Source organism: Lygodium microphyllum, chromosome 9 (assembly GCF_053477565.2).
Source record: "Lygodium microphyllum isolate KBCC chromosome 9, Lygodium_microphyllum_v1.1.10, whole genome shotgun sequence".
Lineage (NCBI taxonomy): Eukaryota > Viridiplantae > Streptophyta > Polypodiopsida > Schizaeales > Lygodiaceae > Lygodium > Lygodium microphyllum.
This window is the reverse complement of record NC_141143.1, coordinates 116,661,267-116,676,505: the sequence shown is the minus strand read 5'-3', so window position 1 is coordinate 116,676,505 and position 15,239 is coordinate 116,661,267. Positions and strand designations below refer to the sequence as shown.

The 15,239-nt window shown below is 39.8% G+C and overlaps 1 protein-coding gene across 1 annotated transcript in view; it reads left to right on the top strand.

The window, feature by feature from the left end:
• The window catches only part of LOC148031465 (ubiquitin carboxyl-terminal hydrolase 7-like), a 71,587-nt gene that overhangs the window by 43,441 nt on the left and 12,907 nt on the right, over positions 1-15,239 (top strand). Inside the window, exons 10-14 of the mRNA XM_087685005.1 lie at positions 6,236-6,344; positions 6,461-6,549; positions 6,963-7,032; positions 7,121-7,201; positions 7,306-7,398. Coding sequence (XP_087541131.1) covers positions 6,236-6,344; positions 6,461-6,549; positions 6,963-7,032; positions 7,121-7,201; positions 7,306-7,398 — 442 coding nt within the window. The remainder of the gene's footprint in view (positions 1-6,235; positions 6,345-6,460; positions 6,550-6,962; positions 7,033-7,120; positions 7,202-7,305; positions 7,399-15,239) is intronic.

Here is a 15,239-nt window from a genome sequence, read left to right as displayed (position 1 = left end):
TTTGGGTGAAATTTGCGCACCATTTGGTCATTTTATGTACATGTGGGTTTAATTCCATGCAATTTGGACATTTAGCACTTGAATAAATTTGGGGGTTTTGCTGAAATTGCTCTATTTTGGCAAAGTTGGCCTATTCTATGCATGTCAAAGACAGTGCAGATGTATGGTTGATGCTTTGAGCACAAAAAATTTGGGGCTTTTAACTGTGCATGTCAAATTTTGTGTCCGTGGGTGCATGTGAAACATAAATTGCAGCTGAAATTTGGGACTTCTCATGTAATGTGATGTATTTGTCCTTGGAACAGCTGTAATCAGTTGTGGAGTGCTGTAGCACAAGGTTTAGTGCTTCTGAAAATTTATTTGCAAATCTGAAATTTCTGCTTTTACATGGTTATTTATTGCTGGTTGGTACTTGTTTATATCTTGGTCACTTGTGTGACATTTTGGACCTGCATTTGCTGGAATTTTTGGTCACATTCGGGCTGAAAATCATGGTTGGCAGCAGTGACAACAATTATCTCATGCACATTAAGAAGCTTGAAGGAGCACATAACTTTGTAGTCTGGCAAAAACAGTGCTATAACATCCTGTTGCAAAAGAAGCAGGCAAGGCCGATTAGGACCAAAGGGGCAAAGCCTGTAGACATGGAACATGAAGACTGGGATGAGTTAAATAAGCTTAAACACTCAACCATTGAGCTATCGATTTCTGATGCCTTGTTGTTTAACATTGAAGGTTTGGATTCTGTCTATGCTATTTGGACTCGATTGGAAGAACCTTATGTCCAGAAGAGTGCCTTAAGCGAAGTTTACTGGCTGAAAAAGCTTATGGATTTGCGTATGAAAGAGGGTATAGCAATGTCTACTCACTTGAGTGAGTTTAACTCCATTTTCAGCCAGTTGGTTGTCTTGAAGTTTTTGATTGATGAAGAATTTAAGGCTACATTCTTGCTTTGCACTTTGCCAGAGAGTTGGGATACATTCAGGACTGCTATGAGTAATTCTAATGCGATCCTTCTGTATGCTGATGTAGAGAGTGCTCTACTCATGGAAGAAATGAATCGGCAGAACAATGCATCTAGTAAGTCTTCCAGTGCTTTGCATACTAGGGGCAGATCACAACATACATGGTAAGGATGTTGAATGCCATCATTGTGGCAAGAAGGGTCACTTTAAACGTGACTGTTACAAATGGAAGAAAGAGAAAGGAAAGGGCAAGACGATAGATGATAGCAAGGAATAGAAGAAAGAGAGTTAGCCTAAGAAGAGCAGTGTCAAAATTCAAGAGGTGAATGTAGTCACTTATGACAGTGATAGTGGGAATGACGTACTCTTTGTCTGTTCACACTTTAGTACACATGCTTTACTTGCAGATATGGATGATGACATGCACACTTGGATTCTAGATTCATGTGCTTCCTTTCATGTCACCCCTCATCTTGAGTGGTTTTCTGACTATACAGGGGGTCGACATGGTGTTGTCCATCTTGGGGACAACTATACATGTGACATTGCAGGTATTGGTAAATGAACCTACAAATGCATAAAATAATGTTGAAAATGATCAGCCAGCCATTGCCCATAATGATGAGCCATTGGATGTGCAGGGACAGCCAGGACATCAAGTTGTTAATGCTGATTTGCAGGCTGAAATGCTAGGATAGCAAGCTGAAAATGGAAATTTGCAGGCTCAACATCCAGCAAACAATGATCATTGGGTTAGAAGATCATCTAGGGCTACTAGACAACTTGATAGATTCATTCCTGATGCAAACAATGTGGCTGATTATGTCATGTTGATAGATTGTGGTGAACCGTCTTGCTTCAAGGAGGCAATGGATAGATAGGACAACAAGAAATGGTATAAAGCCATGTTGTCAGAGATGGAATCTCTTGAGAAAAATGGCACTTGGGACTTGGTGCAGTTGCCTAAAGGGCATAAAACTCTTCCATGCAAATGGGTTTACAAGATTAATGTCACTTCTGGTTTCTCGCCAAAGTACAAAGCAAGATTGGTTGCGAAGGGGTACATGTAGGACCATGAAGTTGACTTTGATGAGATCTCTCTTGTAGTCAAGATGACTACATTGACAACCATTTTGGGCTTGGTTGCAGTTGAAGATATGGAGCTCATACAGATGGATGTGAAGACTGCATTCTTACATGGTGATCTGGATGAAGACATATATATGCAGCAACATGAAGGATTTATGGAAAAAGGGAAAGAGAAGACGATATGTAAACTCCAAAGGAGTTTGTATGGGCTGAAACAAGCACCAAGAGAATGGTATCATAAGTTTGATACATTGATGCAGTCTTAAGGTTTTCATAGAAGTCAAGTGGATCTCTGCTTCTACACCAAGAAGGCAGCATATGACAGCCTGATTATCTTGGTTCTATATGTTGATGACATGCTGATTACTGGCAGGGATACTCATACCTTGGACTCACTGAAGCAAAGTCTTCATGGTAGCTTTGACATGAAGGACCTTGGTGATGCAAATCACATTCTTGGCATGCGAATACTCAGAGACAGGTCAAAAGGATTACTCTATCTATCTCAGCAAGAGTATATCTCCAAGGTTTTGCAGCGTTTCAATATGGAGGGGGGGACAACAATTGGGGTTTCATTGCCTCCATATGTGAAACTTAGTGCAGAGGAGAGCCTTACATCTGATGATGATGAGAAGGCTGAAATGGCCAAGATACCAACCATATGGTTCAGTTGTTGGCAATTTGATGTATGCTATGGTTGCTATAGGTCGTGACATTGGCTTTGCAGTGGGAGTGGTTAGCAGATGCATGGCAAACGTTGTTAAAAAGCATTGGGTAGCAGTGAAAGGTATTATGAGATACCTCAAAGGCACAAAGGATTTGTGCATTTGCTTTGGAAAGCAGAAGGCATCCGTCATCGGCTTTATGGATGCAGACCATGATGGTCATGCGGACTGCAGAAAGTCCACTTCTGGGTATGTGTTTACCTTCATAGGAGGAGCAATCTCTTGGATCTCCAGGCTACAAAAGCGTGTTGCATTGTCTACTACAAAGGTAGAGTATGTGGCTGCCACTGAGGCATGAAAGGAGGCTTTATGGCTTTCACGTCTGGTGGGAGAGCTTGGCATTACAGAGTTACTTGTTCTCCATTGTGATAGTCAGAGTGCTATCATGCTAGCACGGAATCCCGTCTTTCTTGGAAAGACGAAGCACATAGAGGTGAAGTATCACTTCATTAGAGATGTACTTGACAGCAAGAGCATTGAGCTTGTCAAAGTGCATAAAGATGATAATCTTGCAGATCTTCTCACGAAGGGTCTTCTAGCAGAGCAGTTTGCTCATCCCTGACAGATGATGGGAGTTGGATAGGTTTATGTATTTCAGCTTTGTACGTACCTAGACTTAGTTGATCCTTTTCTCCTCTTAAGGCACATTGTCTTTAGGTGGGAGGTTGTTGGGAATAAAGGGCTATCGTGCCTTTTATATGTTTTAGCACATTTGTACTTTCATATATATCTATCTTAAACCTAAAGAGGTACATATACAAAAAGATTGTACCCAAGAACATTGTGCATCTCTCTCTTTGACTCTCATGCTCTACTCTTGCTCACGTTTTTCTCTCTACTTGACATTTTCATCGTAGGACATTTCATCGCCATTGTGCATCGCTCACTTTATGATGTAGACGGGATTGAAGTGAATGAGTTTGATTGATTTGCAGTTGGAAATCGAAATGTAAAAGATGGAATGAATGCAGATGAAACACAAACATCACCAAACTAACTAGAAGATGCAAAACTTGAAGGAAAACGAAAGAAAGAAATACTAGATTGCTTTTTATAAGCACCTCTTCTTGTATCATACAAGAATCTGTCCACTTTAGGACTTTAAGTGTTATGTGGACAGATTGGGAGTTACTTTCTTTATTTTGAAAATCCTCCATAGAAGTAGGAGCAATAGAAATGGAAACAAAAGTATAAACTTGTGTACTTGGCATTAGATTAGGAGAAGGGGTGGTGAAGGATGGTATGTTCCTGGTGTCCCATCTCCAATTGGGGGGTCCATCCGAGTCGGAAGGCTTTGACGATCTTGCAAGAATGGTACCCTTCAATAGCTTGTTGGGCTTGATACATGAGAAGCAAGTCGTATTTGGCCTATGAGATCACACATGGATAGAAGTGCCCATGGTAGTCAGATGATTCTCATGTGTTCGGATCTTTGGGAGTTAGTTGTGAGTACACTTTTGTTTGGTTTTCGACAAAGGCTGTTCAGGAGATTGACATGGTGTGGATGTGTTGGAAGCCATCTTCCCTTCAGAGTTCTTTGTTGTCTCCAAAAGTTTGTAATGCACCTTTTTACTTTGTTAACACGTCTTGTCTAAATATGGACCAATGTCCTTGACAAGCTCATTGGTTACTTGGTAACATTTTTAAAAATATTGCTATTAGCATATGGGGTTTGTCTGAGTGCAGTATAAATTTGTATAGAAACTCTTTTGGAGGAAAATCTTGTAACACTTGCTTAAGTCCAAAATTTTGATTTCAACTTGGTACCTAAGTTCTCAAACAAAGTTGTCCAGAATACATATGTCCCGCAATGCAATTGGAAGATTGTATTTCTTAAAAGAATGGATCTAGAAGTTTTCAGCCACTGTTCAGCCCCACTCTTAGTACTGAAAGGTGCCCTTTTGTTGGATGTATCCGTAATAGTCCAAATGGCATTATGCCCTTAGTGCTTGTGTAAATGTGGGATGAAATTCAAGCCTATGCTGTCCTATAGCTGTTTAGGGCTTTGTGAAGCTTTTGACATTTGCATTGATCAAATTTCAGGCTGCATATCCTTGCATGTGCTTTTTATCTCGTTCTGCATCTGAGGCCAATAAGAATACCTTTCTGAACAACACTTGGTACTGCAAGATGAATTTTCACCTTGAACCCTTCACAATACATAGTCCATGATGCCATTCAAAAAGGACAACCTATTGGCTCAGGCCATGTGATGGAAATCCATCATTTCTTCTTTGTCAAAGAAAATATCTGTCCTTGCAATGAAAGGGGCATCAACTCTCCATTCTCATTGTCACATCACTTTTGTTGGTTTTGGGCAACATAGTAGCAAAGAAACGCGTTTCTTTGAGTTCGAAACTTGACAAAATGTTTCTTGAAGTAAGAAACGTTTTTGATAGTAAAAAACATTTTTTTTTGGGGAGGGTTTGGGAAACCAAAAAACATTGGCTCTTTTGACAAAAATTGTTGGTTAATGTTAAACATCATGATGATGATGAGTAATGACTCGTGAGGACTCAAGATTTTGGATGAGATTTACTTTTTTAGGATTATGTTTAGTTATTGGACTCCGTCAATTTAGTATCTATTCTTGTCTTAAGAGTCGATTATTATATGACTTTAGTCTCATTTATGAGTTATTTGCATGTTTATTTCAATTTTCTTTGTGTGGTATGCATGAATCACAACAATTGAGGTCTGAATGATAGTATTGCTTGTCCAAAGACTAACTTTGACATGAGTTTAATAATGACCATGGATATGTGATGTATTATTCTCAATTGACTCTCATGTATTATCACTCAAGCTCGATTGGCCTTTTTTCTTGTTTAAGAGAGAGTTCCACAGAGGTTTAAAACTTCTTTCCCTAGTTAAAACTATAAAAAATTCCTAGGTTAAAAACCCACGTTTTTCATTTTACCCCCTCTTAAAAGAAACTTATGAAACACGTTTTTGAGGTTTCGTTTCTTAATGTTTCTGACGTTTTTGGCTGCTATGTCTATGGCAAGGAGTATCCATGCCATAGACAATGAAACTATCATAACTGATACTTGTGGCATTGACTTTCTGATCTTCAACATGAATCATATGCTATCTCATTCTTTTTCAAATGAACTGTGGTCAATCAGAAAATGAAATATTGGTAGAAGGTTTGCCCATGTCATATGCTTTTTTGAAGTATTCTTTGTGATTCTAGGATATCAACGATCATTCTTAATTAACAAATTAAGCCTCTTGCAAATAATGCTTCCACAGAATAAGGGCATCCACAACATTAAAGTGTTCTCACCCGTATAAATTTTTCTTAGCTGGCTGCTAATTTTCTGGTTCAGAAGTAACTGCTTGTCGATCTACTCCAATGCGATTCCCCTAAGAGCTACCATGCTACGAGTTTGTCCTTGTGTCTCAGTTAAATAGTATGTTTGCTGGGTTTGATCTTCCAAATATACTTTGCAGGATTGCTTGTGCTGAGAGTGGAGAGCAGGAAACAGAAAAAGAGAGAGTGTACTCTTTGAAATGCCACATTTCACAGGATGTCAACCATTTACATGATGGGCTGAAAATAGTAAGGTTCTTTTCATGCAATGCATCCTAATATGTATAATACTGGTTTAAAGATAGCCAGAACATTCAGTTTCAGCTCATTGCTGTTCATAATTGTTAATCTTATTTCAAATGCAGGCGATGAAGTCAGAGCTGGAAAAAGTATCATCAGCTTTAGGAAGAAGTGCTGTTTATGTAAAAGAATCAGAGATCAGTGACTTGCCGAAGTAAGTTCTGTGGTGCAGCTGACTTAGAATGCCCTTCTTCAGCTTGTCAATGCAAGATGATCACCTTGAATTGCAGGCATCATTGCATGAATTGCATTAAGCCCCACATTTTTAAAACTGTTGTTTTTCTTTCTTCTGAAGAATGTCAAACCGTGTTCTTGTTAAGGACATTGAATGAAAGGAAAGCCATTGTATCACAATGCAATAAAACTTAGCAGTGGGCCTTATTACAGCACTGAATTAGTGTCTTGTTGACGTTGCAACATTGATACTTTTAATATGTCGTGTCACCTTCTTTAGCTTTATAGCATTATATGTTTTGCCCAACTTGTTCAAGTACACGGTACTTCAAAAGTGTACAGGGTAGTATTTTGTGTTTAGGATTTCTGATCAGAATACTGTTTATTTTGCAGGTATCTGACTGTCCATTTTGTTAGGTTTTTCTGGAAGAGAGAGTCTAATCAAAAAGCAAAAATTTTACGGGTAAACCTTTGATTCTTTGAATGATCTGAAAAAAGCTTATATAACGTTTTGGGTTCAGGATTATGATTGATGTATACTCCTGAAACAGAAAGTAGAATATCCTGTGCTACTGGATGTTTTTGATCTCTGTTCTCAGGATCTGCAAAGTAAGCTCAAGGAACCACGCCAGGTAACTCTGGTGCTTAATGTTGCCAGAGTGATGTTTAATCTATTTTTGTGAACATCTGTTAAGAATGAATTTACAACAGGTGGCTTGATGCTTTAATTTTCCAGATTCTCAGGGAGAAAGATGATGCCAAAGTAGGTATAACAAAGAAGGGAAGTGAAAGCAGCAAAGGTGGTGATACTGTTGTGCAAGAAGTTAAGGTAGAATTTATTTTTGATGAAGCAGTTATGATGAAAGCTAGAAATACATCCTAAACATTGACAGCATATGGCATCTATTCACTATTGGCTTCTCTTATTTAAGTCTATGATTTTTATTCATATTTTGAAGTTTCTCATTTTGGGACAATGTTATGATCTCTTCACCCACATTAGGGGGGAAAAAACAAGACGTTCATAACTCCATAGGTTAAAGGACGGCAAGTTGTTGGAGCAGCTGCACTTGTGCCTCCAAGTTCTCAGAATATTTTAGGATAGTTTGTTAATTGCTTGAATGTGCATTATCCCACATGATGCTAGATCAGGTCTTTTTAGTGTCCCTGTTGAAACATGTGGGCATACTTAAAATCATTGAAGACAACGTTTCTCAAATTTGCAGTAGTTGGCATGTTGATGGTTGACATTGTCAACAAGTATCCTATATGTAATTATCAGCATTAATACATTATATTATCATTGTAACCAATCTTTGCAAATTCTATTTGGAAATAGAAAAACAGTAGACATTGCAGAGAATGGGCAAGACACAGAAGAGAACGTTGGATTATTGGATACATAAGAGATGTTCTACATTATACAACACTGATATTGTAAGAGTGCACAGTGGAAGAGGAACACAAACATGGAGAGAAAAGGAGAAGAGAAAAGACAGCAGGAAGAGAAGAGAAATCTGCACTGAATCTGAAATGACTGCTGAATGCAATGGCGGACTTATCAGTCCCTGCATGCAGGCCAAAGCGTCAGTGAGGGCACCAGATCAGGCTGGAAAATGATGACAGCAGCAGGGATGGTGATGGAGATGGAGTGTGTAGCCAGCAGTCCTCCAAGGAGATGGAGAAGAATGCTGCAATCTGAGAGCACCTGCAGAAGACAGAAGAGAGTGATCTACATCAGCCATCCAGTGGCTATTAAATAGCCACAAAATGCTGAAACTGGCTGACTGCATTTAATGCAGTATGAAATGCTAACGTGACAGGTCTGCGGCTGATTGCAGCCATTTGTAGCAAATTGCTGACAAAGGGCCTGCTTAGCCTTTGGCAGGACATGAGAAATAGCTGCAGATGGTGTGTGAACACACTATTGGGGGTTAAGGCGCCCGTGCCTATGCCGCCCTGTATTTACTTCACACACTGCGACCGCACACCTGTACATTGTAGGTTGTACATCACCGTCACTTTATTCTTTATTCTTTGAGTGACTATTGAATAAGGGAATGCCAATTACAAATTGCGACTATTGGAGTTTTCACATATGGTGTATCTCTCTCTTGCTCTCTTATTCCATCCGCCATAGCTCTTACTTTACTCTTGCTTCCACTTGTGTGTTTCTGCTTAAGCTCTACCTTTCAACTGGTATTGGAGCTAACCATTTGAGAGCTTTTTCATCCTTTGTTTCAGTTCGGATTTAAAGCTTCAGCTTAAGGTTTCATGGTAGCCATTGTTTCTTCCTCCCAAGATATGTATTGAGTCTTCCCTTCTCCTGGCTTGTTTCAGCTTGCTCCTGGCTTGTCGATGAGCTTTCTAGGGCTTAGCTAAGCCTTGTTGAGTGCTTATTAAGCTGAGAAGCAACATTCTATCCAGTTTTGAGTGGATATAGAGCATGCTGTAGAAGTTGTGGATAACTATGACAGCTTGACGGCACTGTCGTATTTTGGCCGTAACTTTTGCACACGGTATTAGATTCAGACATTCTATAGCTAGAAACAAAGAGTGTGACGAGACCTACAGATCTGAGCACTCATAGAGTTGATTCAATTTTATTTACGGTTCTTTGTTTCACACAAAACAAAACAGTTTTGGTTTGGATGGTAAATAGTAAATTTCATAATGCATGTTTCATGCTATTTTGGTGCCTGAATGGTATGGTTATTCTTTTGGGATGCTATTTAAATTATTTAGATCTTAGTTAGCTTAGTTTTGTAGAGGTTTATTGGTGCCATAATAGTTAGCTCACAATAGTAAGTTTCATACTTTGAATGTCTATTGTATCTACATGGTATTTTGGGTATGTTACATGTCTATGATGATGCCTAGCATTGATGTAGGAGCTCCAATACAGTTATTATATGACTTGGCACTTGGATTTGAGCTATATTTGATATACTTGGGCTTTGATTAGCTGCTTTGAGCTTTTATACTTACTCACTTATGGGTGTTAAAGCTTCATTTGACACTTATGCTTTTGGAAGTATTTGTGATGCGCTTGGGCTTCTTAGATACTTTGATGTATATGTCTTGAGCTTTGCTTGCTCACATTGTATTTCAGATTCACTTCCAGTGGGACACGCTTGTACTTATTTAGCAGAGCTTGGTTCTTTGAGATGGTGGGATCTTTGGTTCATGTATATGCTCTCTTGTATACTATCGGACACAATTACCTTAGCTTGTGGGCTAATTGGATTACACATGCTTTGAACACTGATACTTATCTTTGTCAATAGTTTATTAGTAATGCATATGCTTATGGGATGTATGGTGTGCTGAAAATTTGAGTTTGTGACAATCTTTGGTACTGGTGGTTTGTGCTTAATCACTTTTAGTTACATTCATTGTATCCTGGTTGCTACTTGGATATCCTTGGTAGTGGGAGCTTGCTTTCTAGCTATTTTTCCATAGTTGGATTGGTATATACTATTGTCCTTATTTCGACATTGCTGTAATTACAAATTTTAGTATTGTTTTGGAGAGCAGATATTGTACTTTGGTAGTCTGTTGCTTGTATTTGGTGGTTAGCTCAATACTTTGGTATTCCCTCTTGTTTTGCCATAAAGAAGTAGGTCAGACTTTTAAAAATCAAGAGTATCAAGATCAAAGGCATTGATCAGGATACTTGGGATGAATTGGATGAGTTATGTAAATCTACTATTATATTGTCATTGAACATGTTTATTTCAATGTTGTGATATCCGAGGATAATGCTTGGTAGTTATGGAAGAAGATATGTACTTTTTATGATAAGCAAAGTCTTACTTTAGAGATGTATTGGTTGAAATAGCTCATGGACCTTCGCATGGGGACTAGTGTCTCTATGCATTTGAATGAGTTTCACTCGATTTAGCTAGTTGACTTCGCAGGGCATTGACTTTAAGGATAATCTTCCTCCCTTATTCTTGCTTGTGAAACTTCCCGAGTCATGGGACACTTTTTGTAGTGTCATGTGTGCTAATAGAATGGTTTGAAACTTCAGGATGTTGAGGGTGCCTTACTCATAGAAGAGATAAGCGGAAGAAATGTGGATGCAACCTGTACTTCTCATGCATTCATTGTAAGGGATAGACAAAAGAAATGTAGATGCAGCTTGTACTTCTCATGTATTGATTGTAAGGGATAGATGTGATGGTAAGAGTGATAATGACTACCGTGGTAGAGACTCACAGAGATCTCAGTCTCACGGATAGTCTCACAGTAAGTCTTGTAATCGTAAAGTCTCTTTTACATATCATTACTATGGGAAGTAAGGTCATATTAGGTCACAGTGCGATGATAAGCGCGAGGAAAAAGGCAAGGGCAAAGTGTAGGATAGGTTTGATGATTGTAACATTGTCCCTACTAAGTCCAATATAAAGATTGAAGAGATAAATGTAGTGCAGCCTAAGTCAGACGATGATTACATCTTGATAGCTTATTCTCTTGATGCTAGTCAGTGGGGTGATGCCTCATTCATTTTTTCTCAGTATTGGCTATTTGGTTGGTCAACAGACAGTCACCTCCACCCAATAGGCCCCAGATGGTGATGCTTGAGAACTAGATGCAATCGTGAGCTACTAGGAGCTTGTGTTTTCAGCAAACGCAGATGTGGATGGCCTCACGAACTCTATGTTGCTCTCAGATGCCAGTGCAAGGGAAGAAGGAACTCGACTTGCATTGAACAAGGAACAAATGCTGAATATGGAAGGAGGATTGATCAGTCCTTGCACGTAGCCCACAATGTTAGTGAGGGCACTAGATTAGGCTGATGATGATGGCAGCACCTAAGACAGAGGAAGATGGTGGAGTTGAAGTGTGCACCTACCAAGGAAGGAGGGAAGATAATAACCTAACTGACTACTAAGTGGGAAATGGCTATAAATAGCTAAAAATCCCAAAAACTGGCGGACCTGAAATTTGGGGCCAAAAATATTTCTACCAGCATTTAATGCTTGTAAAAATGCCAGACATGCTCGAAAAAATCACGAAAAGGGTTGACATTGTTCGACAAGTGAGGTAGGCTGAAGAATGTAGAAATTGCCCCTTGAGAAATGCACATAAAATCCCAATTGGAGGAGAAAATGCAATGAAATGCAATAAACTGAGTGCTCTAGAATGAGCTACCTCCTGTGTCAAAACAAGTGATAGACAAGTCAGAGCTCCTGAAGTTCTCATCTAACTCAAACTGAGGTTCATAGGCAGGAGATGACAAGGCATGACAAACATGACTGCTAACGCCGTCATATCAATCTCTTGCTACAAGATCTCATGAGTTCGATCAACCTCCTATGAGTCACTTCTTGTGATAATCAAGTCATCCACATACAAGATGACTAAAATACATGTCACCCACAACCTTGTAATAAAGGTTGAAGTCATGATTCGATCGATGGAAGTCTCTCGGTAAGAAGAATCGTGCTTGTGCCTTTGTTCTTGGATGATGTATTCTCTTTTCCAAACAACATGGATTTAAGATAATTAATGTGCGTTGATCCTAGGAGGTTGTTAAACATGAATACTTTCCTCTAGAACATTGTTTAGAAAGGTAGACTTGACGTCCATCTAAAAGACAAGCCAAGGGTGATGGGCTTCAAGGGCCAAGACAGCTTGAGTAGTGGACATCCGAGCCTCATGTGCAAATGTCTCACAATAATCTAATCCTGTCCTTTATGCAAATCCCTTGGTGACAAGCCTAGCTTTGTGCTTGTCCAAGGATTCATCACCTAGATACTTGGTCTCAAAGGCCCACTTCACACCAATAACCTTCTGCTTCCATGGAAGCGAAACCAACTTCCAAGTTAGATTTCACTCAACAGAGAATCATCTATTTCTTTTTTAGTCTAGTCACACGACCTTTGAAAACATCACTTGCTGACAATCCCTTAGTCTCATGGGATAGTCTAGTAGCATCATTCAATTACCATCACACTTTTAGAGATTAGTCATCCTTGGACTAGCATTTCTCAGGTTACCATTGGTGCAGTCAGTTCTCTTGGAGGCCCTCTTGGAGGGAATTTTTTATTATTCTTGTTAGTCAGTGGGCATTTTCAGCAAATAGAGTGTATGGGCAGTTTATTAAGCAGGCGATGATGCCATGTGGCAGCTGGAGGACTGATCACTTATTATTTCATTCATTTGTGCAGCAGTTGGCAGGCTTTTGACTATGCTAGCCAGTCTTGCTGATTGAGTGAATTATTTTCTCCTATTTAGGCAGTCTGCTCTCCTCACTTTCTTTTGAAGTGCTAGTGGGAGAGATAGAGCTCAAGGAGATACGACTACAACCTTGTATATCTACCCCCTTCATTTGAGCATTCAATGATTGCAGATTTCCATGTCCTCTCTATCGCATTTACTTTTCTTTCAGTCTTGTCCATACGCTTCTGCATTCGTTGCACTTTGATATGGTATCGGAGCAGTGTAGAAGGGTTGATTGATCGTGGGTAGACTTGATCAAGAGGATTCTTTGCAACAGAAATTTGAGTTTTCCCTCTTTGGAGGTTGCGGTGAACAGGTTGTGCGCGGAGGAGCGAAGTTGCCTTTTTATTTTTTACAGGTCCTTGCTGTTCGTGAAGGAGGAAAGGTCATGTTTTCAGCCTTTTGCTGCAGATTTTGAGTTTTCATTGTCTCTAGCGGGTTAAACTCTTTGAGAACGAGTGGAGAAAGCCCTAGCAAGCACCATCATCGTGCACAAAGTCAGAGGGGGCTACCCTTGTTTTTGTGTAGGTCATTCTATTTACAATGTTGACCAAAATTGACATGAAGTTTCAGGCTATTATGGACAGTAAGGTCTCCATGTTGCCGGCTCTTCCTTCAGATCAAAAGCTTGATGGGGAGAATTATTGCATATGGTGCACAATTATGCTTGCCATCTTTGAGTCTTATGATTTGATGAAGCTTATAATTGAGACTATAGACCGTCCTATAGCTCGTGATGCCTCCAATCTTTCTTCAAATGAGAAAGCTGAGTTGATAGAGGTACAAATGCATTGGGATAAATTGAATGCTCACATTGCTTTTTTCCTCTTAATCTATTGAGACTATAGACTGTCCTATAGCTCGTGATGCCTCCAAGCTTTCTTCAGATGAGAAAGCTGAGTTGATAGAGGTACAAATGCATTGGGATAAATTGAATGCTCACATTGCTTTTTTCCTCTTTCTCTCCTGCACTCCAACCGTCATTGCTCACATCGAGCACTTGACCATGGCTTGGGACATATGGTTGGAGCTTGATCATATATGTACAATTGGATGATTGTGATGAAGGGGGTGTCTCTGGAGGTTTAGATAAGGACTTTGAGTCCTAACAAGTCTTCTTTTATATGGGAGCATGTCAATAAGCTTTGACAGTTGTAGATTGAATTGCAGAAGGCATGGCAATTGATTACCTTGGATGACATGGCGATAACTCTTTTTTCTCAGTTACCGCCTTGATTCAGTGGATTTTACTCCGCCTTAATTGCTTCAAGGTAGTCAGAGACTCCTTCAGGGCGGTCAGAGACTTCTTTAGGGCAGTCAAAGACTCTTTGTTTGGTTTTGGACTAGGAGAAGCAATTGAAAGGATAGAATTCTTCCAAATCGGAGGCATTGACAAATTAGTCCTCTCAAAAAAAGTGGAAGGACCAAAAGGAGGAGGAGGAAAAATTCAAGGACAAATAGAAGGTTTCCACTTGTTATATTTGTGGCAAGACAGGTCATTGGAAGAAGGTTTGCCACGAGAAGGAGAAGGACAATGAGAAGAAGGAGAAGTCTTCAAAGGATTTAGGAGTGGTGATTGCTCCCTTGTTAGCTGCCTTCCTCCACTTAAAGGTGATCGAGGCATTGACCCCTAGGGTTTCTGATGTTGCATTGATGGCCCCACACCCTCGTGAGTGAATTGTTAACAGTGGTGCCTCTTAGTGCATGACCCCTTTTGTAGCAGGTGTTGCACATTTGTGGCCTTCACATGGGCAGATTCTTATCGACGATAGCTCTTCTATCCCTATTTAGGGGAGGGGTAATATGCAGCTTATTCCAGATGGGTCGGTGGTGTCCATACTATAGAGGTGCTTTATGTGCCAAGCTTGGGTTATCATTTGCTTTTGGTATATAAGATTTGTTCCCTCGGTCTCTTGGTTGAGTTTGATGAGGATTTCTTTTGGATTCTTTATCGTGGATCGAGACATGTGCTTACTTCTAGTTATGAGGAGAATGAAGTCGACAAGCTACTGTCTCCTTTTGCCTTGACCTCTCTTCTTTTTACCTCTTAGACACACTTTGAACTTTGGCATGCTCGGTTTGGCCACTTAAGTTATGATTACCTTTAGAAGGGGTCTAGGGGACACCTTGGTTTATGTATGTTGGACATTGTGGTGAGCCAGCAGTTGTATCTTGCATTCGTGGAAAACATCGTGATGCCATTCCTAGTAAGGCTTCGAGGCGGTATTAGCATCCTCGGAGCTTGATTCTATAGATTTGTGGACCCAATGAGGATGGAGTCTTGTAAGGGGAGCTTGTATTTCATGCTGATTGTGAATGATTTTAGTAGTATGACATGGCCTTATTTTTTGCAGCTGAATTTGAAGGCTTTCTCCCACTTAAAGGATTGGTTACTCTTTGAGAAGAATCGATTAGGCTGGACATTGAAGACATTATGATCGG